General features: G+C 47.3%; 1 protein-coding gene and 3 long non-coding RNA genes across 4 annotated transcripts; 3 read left to right on the top strand and 1 right to left on the bottom strand.

Annotated features, from left to right (window-relative positions):
* Positions 1–830: 830 nt before the first annotated feature.
* LOC135387285 (uncharacterized) lies at positions 831–1,257 on the top strand. Its single transcript, XR_010421014.1, has 3 exons — positions 831–917; positions 980–1,139; positions 1,215–1,257. It is a non-coding gene; the product is annotated as an uncharacterized LOC135387285 (long non-coding RNA).
* Positions 1,258–1,273: 16 nt separating this feature from the next.
* On the top strand, positions 1,274–2,043 carry LOC135387283 (uncharacterized). Its single transcript, XR_010421012.1, has 3 exons — positions 1,274–1,378; positions 1,461–1,669; positions 1,754–2,043. It is a non-coding gene; the product is annotated as an uncharacterized LOC135387283 (long non-coding RNA).
* A 26-nt stretch (positions 2,044–2,069) lies between these two features.
* LOC135387284 (uncharacterized) lies at positions 2,070–2,602 on the top strand. Its single transcript, XR_010421013.1, has 3 exons — positions 2,070–2,097; positions 2,151–2,251; positions 2,345–2,602. It is a non-coding gene; the product is annotated as an uncharacterized LOC135387284 (long non-coding RNA).
* A 167-nt stretch (positions 2,603–2,769) lies between these two features.
* LOC135389620 (transcription factor Adf-1-like) lies at positions 2,770–3,724 on the bottom strand. Its single transcript, XM_064619654.1, has 5 exons — positions 3,586–3,724; positions 3,300–3,468; positions 3,210–3,233; positions 2,972–3,064; positions 2,770–2,821 (listed from the first exon to the last, which is right to left on the bottom strand). Exons 1-5 carry the CDS (start codon positions 3,722–3,724, stop codon positions 2,770–2,772), a joined length of 477 nt encoding a protein of 158 aa, XP_064475724.1.
* Between the last annotated feature and the right edge of the window lie 1,119 nt (positions 3,725–4,843).

Raw genomic sequence — 4,843 nt, 5'->3', positions numbered from 1 at the left:
AAGTTATAGGATATAACGGTGGAATGCCAGCACTTTTTCTTCGTACTCTTCGGGACGTTTTTCGAGATAGCACCACGTTCTCTCAACTCATGTACAATACACTCAGAGACACTGAACTCCCGTTCCGCGGCACAGTTGTTTGTTTCTTTGGTATACAATATCACGCGCCGCATGAAAGACTAAGGAAATGAGCGTCAGGCCTTCCCCGTGATGTGCAGTGTCGTCGTTCCTATAGCCTTGTGTCAGGCTTCGCTTCGCAGTTACTCGTTGTTCCCGCGTGAATGACACATACAACAATCTCGAATGTGGTCTTGTGTTCTCCAAGGTTTTTCCGGAGTACTTTGGAGTTTAAAGGCTAGTTCCCACTACCGGGCTTGCGTCCGTACAACGGAGAACGGCCGACGGAATCTCCGAGAATTGCAGGAGAGTGTCCACACTTGCGGGCGCCGTTTCTCGTGACGTATCGAAGAGAACGAGACCCGCGATACTCCAACTGCGCGACGGCGTCTCTCCTGTTTGTTTCGTAAACATGGACGACAACGATGTGCTCGCTACAATTGAGGTGCTTTTGTTAACGGTGTCTCTCATCTTGAGGAAAAGGCGATCGCAAACGAATCAGAGTTCGCGACGCTACTGGGTACGACCCGTCTTACGCTATCGCGATGTGGAAGGACAGGCGTCAGGGTTGTTGCCGAGACTTCGCTCAAGAGACGTGTCTTGGTTCAGGGAGTAAGTAACAAACTAACGTTGTAGCTATGAAACGCCAACTGCATATAGCATTTTTACTTCAGTTTCATTCGAATGCCGCCACGGACATTCGGTACTCTTCTTGGGCTGGTGCAAACGACAATCACGAGGGCCGACACATCGTTTCGAAAAGCTATCCCCGCGAGTGACCGCTTGGCGCTGACACTTAGGTTTGTACAAGGTTACAAATGATAATTATGCGTAATTCCTCATATGGCACATTAATCCTCAGGTTCCTAGCGGAAGGCAGTTCCGTGCGAGGCACGTCCTTCAACTTTTTGGTAGGCAGATCCACCGCCAGCAAAATCATCTCCGACACATGCGAGGCCATATGGGAGTGCTTAGCACAACAGTATCTGTGGTTGCCGTCTACGTCCGAGGAGTGGAAAGAGGTAACACACAGTCATAAAGCTTAGTTGTGGCTGGATGGTATATATATTTCCCGTGTGTTGTGGTGGTTGTTTCAGATTGCTAGAGATATGGAGGCGAAATGGAATTTCCCAAACTGCCTCGGGAGCATTGATGGGAAACACGTGACGATCCAGTGCCCCCCTAAATCAGGCTCCACTTATTTCAACTACAAGAAAAGTTTCAGCATTGTGTTACTTGCTGTTTGTGATGGTGGCTATAGGTGAGTCCCCATCCTGAGTTTCTGTTTTTGTATCTAGCACAACATTGTCAGATTTGAAAAGCTGCATACATTTTCCTTTCAGATTCACATATGTTGACATAGGCCACATGGGAAGTGAAAGTGATGGCGGTATATTTGCAAGGTCGCAACTGAAGGAAATTTTGGAGAACAGCACACATGGCATTCCATCTGCACGGCCAGTTGGTTCTGCTGGCACCATGTCATACTTCATCGTGGGAGACGAGGCATTTCCCTTGAAGCCATACATGATGCGTCCATATCCAAAAAGAGGTGCAGAGTTGAAAATTCCTACCCTTATATTCAACAGTTTTAAACATTTGAACATGCATTGATTCCCCTCATTTTTGCATGCAGGAATGCTGCAGTACCGCCATAAGGCCTTCAATTACCGCCTAAGTCGTGCACGTCGTTTAATCGAAAATTCTTTTGGTATCTTAGCAGCACGCTGGCGTATTCTCAGGCGTCCATTCCAGGCCTCAGTGAAAAATGCAAACAGAATCGTACAAGCATGTGTTGCGTTGCATAACTTTTTGCTGAAAGAATCGCCAATATCTGCTGCTGCATACAACCCGCCAGGGTACACGGACATGGAGGACCTTGAAGGAAATGTCATCGAAGGAGCTTGGCGAGCAGAAGCTGGGTCACTCCCAGGAATGGAAGACAGAATGGAGAATGGGTGTCGGATGTAACCCAACAAGGTAGGCACGAAACACAGCTGAGAAATTGTACTATCTCTACACTATCTTAATAGGACGGCAGCAGCAATGCGAGAACAGCTCGCAAACTACTTCACTACAGATGGCAGAGTACCGTGGCAAGACAAGTACATCTTGAGGGCATAGGGGATACTGAGTAATATCACCAGTAATAATGTCTTTATTTACGTACATTTGTTGAGTACAACGACATTTCCGCTTCATAGAATGCTGTGTCTATTTTGTGCAGCACGTCAGTTCGCAGGTGCCGAGGCAGCTCCTTGAGCCTCCAACCAATGGCTATCCCGTGGCTCATGCAAATGTCGTCCCCTTTCTGGTGCAGACTATCCAACTTCGTTGCACAGACATCCAGCGTCTTCTGAATTGTGTCATCCATATCCATGTCACCAGTAGCCTTCTCTTTCCTGACAAGTGTTTCACATCTCGTGGAGTACACGACACCACTTTCTCTGCATCACATCATTCTCAGTGTGTTACCTTTGTGCATGTGCAGCTGCAGCAGTTCTTCGCTTTTGTCCGCTTGCTGATACGGACTGACCACTGGCGTGCATCCCCTGATTGCAGTGCTCCCCGTGTGCATGACTAGAACTGAATATTATGCTAAAATATAAAAAGCTTTCAAGAAAACCATCAATGTCTTTGTTGTGTGTCAACTTACGGTTCATAATCATCAGCAGAGGTGTTGATGCTTGAACTCCCGTTGTACCTGTGAAACACACATGGAAGACATCACAGATTTCATTTCGTGAACACATATATACATGTAGTAAAATAAAAGTTTGTCGTCTTATCGCTTGAACACGGCATGGCAAAGGGAAACCATAGCAAGTGCTGATAAAACAGCAACACAGCTTACATCGACTCTAGCAGGTTCCTAGCTGTTTCCTGTGCAGTTGCACTTGGAGGAGAAGGTGGCCGGGAAGGCTGGCTACAGGAAACCCCAGTATTTCTGCAAGTGAACATAATGATACCAAGGTATTAACAGTGTAGGAACAATAATGCAGACAATGTGTCTTGCTGACTCACATTAAGCTGGCCAAGGCCGTGCTGTTTTATACGTAAATGTGCCTAACATTGCTAATAATAGTACATACCTGGGTGGCACATTCGTAATATACCTGCGGCAAACGATAATTTCAGCAGAACAGATTTGTCTGAAAAATTGACTGTTTCCATGTACTTACGACCCCGATGGTAATGGCCCCAACATACTTGAAACAACCTCAAAATAAGGCCATTTCACTGCCGGCAGCGCAGCCGCCGCCATGCCACTACGGGATGCAGATGCTAGCTTGTTCCGTATCTTCACACAGTGATCCCGCGCGTTGCGCCACTTCTTTTCACATGTTGCTCCTGAAAAGAACGTATATCACATCGGAGTATCAAGTTTAATGGCTTGAGTTTCCAGCTGCTCCACGCGTTCCCCTGACATCACCGAATGTGAACAAAAACACGGAAACCACGACCTACCCGACATTCCGAATTCCTTGCCGATCATTTCCCACCTGGCTTCTTTCATCTGTGTATCCTTGAAGTTCGGCTCACTTTTGTCGTAGAGGTACCTGAAGTCTTTTATGCGTTCCAAAAGAAGCTCCATTTCGCGGTCCATAGCTACAGCAAGCGTGGAAAAACCACGTGCGCCGCGACAACATCAGACAACACGGAAACACGGTTTCGAGCGGAAGGGGAAACGCCGTCCTCCTCGCCTTTACTGTGATTGGTCAGTGACCTCCCGTCGGACAGTGTCAGTCGCGCAGGGACCGACTGCTTGCACGACGCCGGAAAGCGGCTGTCCGGTGGCACTCAAGTGCCGTTTCTGCCGTTGTGGGCGCCGTTCCGCACTCCCGCCCGGTAGTGGGAACGCACCTTAAGGCAGTGCGGGGGCGCTGACCCGATTGTAAGTCGACCCCCCTACTTTTCAGTTGTTGGTTTGGGGAAAAGGGTCAGACTAACATTCGGGTAAATACGGGACCCCGTACACAGCCTTCTTTCACATGACAGCTGTTAGTGCCTCGTTTCCCCGTGATCCTGGCGGCGTTCAGATCAGTCACACACAGTCCTGTGATTTTTTTATCTGCAGCATCTATCAGATCAATGTTGCTACCGTTTTTGCTCTTATGTGGCCTGGAAGGCATTACATGAAAAAGTGTGTGTAGCCATTAAACTAGTTAGAACTAGCATGCTACAGATAATGCTTTCTTGTATGTTCTGTTCTATTTTCTAGCCACATTGGAGGCAGCAGTGCAGAAACAACAACCACAGATCAGAAAAAAAGAATGCGGTTGCCTTCAAAACACAAGATGTCTGATGGGCGGCAACGTCAATCCTGTTTTAGACTCCCCTTTGTACTGTAGACTTGGTGCGCTGTTTACTATGAATAAATGCTTATGCTGAAGTACATGTTTGTTATTTGAATTATGCATGTATGGATTTCAGATCCATCACATTTCTGCACGAATGCATGCGAGGACGGTAGCAGGGCTAGTCATGGTCTAAAGTACGCCTAAGGGTGACTAAAGTAAGGCACAGGGAAGGTATAACCCTAGACCTGTCTCCTGAATGGAGGGATAAAATTGGTCTAGCTGCAGGTGGTTAAATGTCTGAACCAGTTCCTGACATTTGGTCAAAAAATGGTTAAATCTCGGCTACGTGCATAGACATTGGATGGCTTAAGGCTAGGTGGCGTAACGTTAGACGTGTTATCTGACGTCTTTTGGACGGATAATTG

The sequence above is a fragment of the Ornithodoros turicata genome, chromosome 3 (assembly GCF_037126465.1).
Source record: "Ornithodoros turicata isolate Travis chromosome 3, ASM3712646v1, whole genome shotgun sequence".
Classification (NCBI taxonomy): domain Eukaryota; kingdom Metazoa; phylum Arthropoda; class Arachnida; order Ixodida; family Argasidae; genus Ornithodoros; species Ornithodoros turicata.
Note: the sequence above shows the minus strand (reverse complement) of the source record. Positions and strands in the feature narration are given on the sequence as shown.

Excerpts from the sequence above, each read along its gene's own strand:
- LOC135389620 (XM_064619654.1), bottom strand. The coding sequence starts at position 3,724 with ATGGACCGCGAAATGGAGCTTCTTTTGGAACGCATAAAAGACTTCAGG. Across the intron at positions 3,234-3,299 it reads GGGCCATTACCATCGGGGTC|GTATATTACGAATGTGCCAC; the intron begins GTAAGTACATGG and ends CGTTTGCCGCAG. Across the intron at positions 2,822-2,971 it reads AGGAACCTGCTAGAGTCGAT|GTACAACGGGAGTTCAAGCA; the intron begins GTAAGCTGTGTT and ends TGTGTTTCACAG.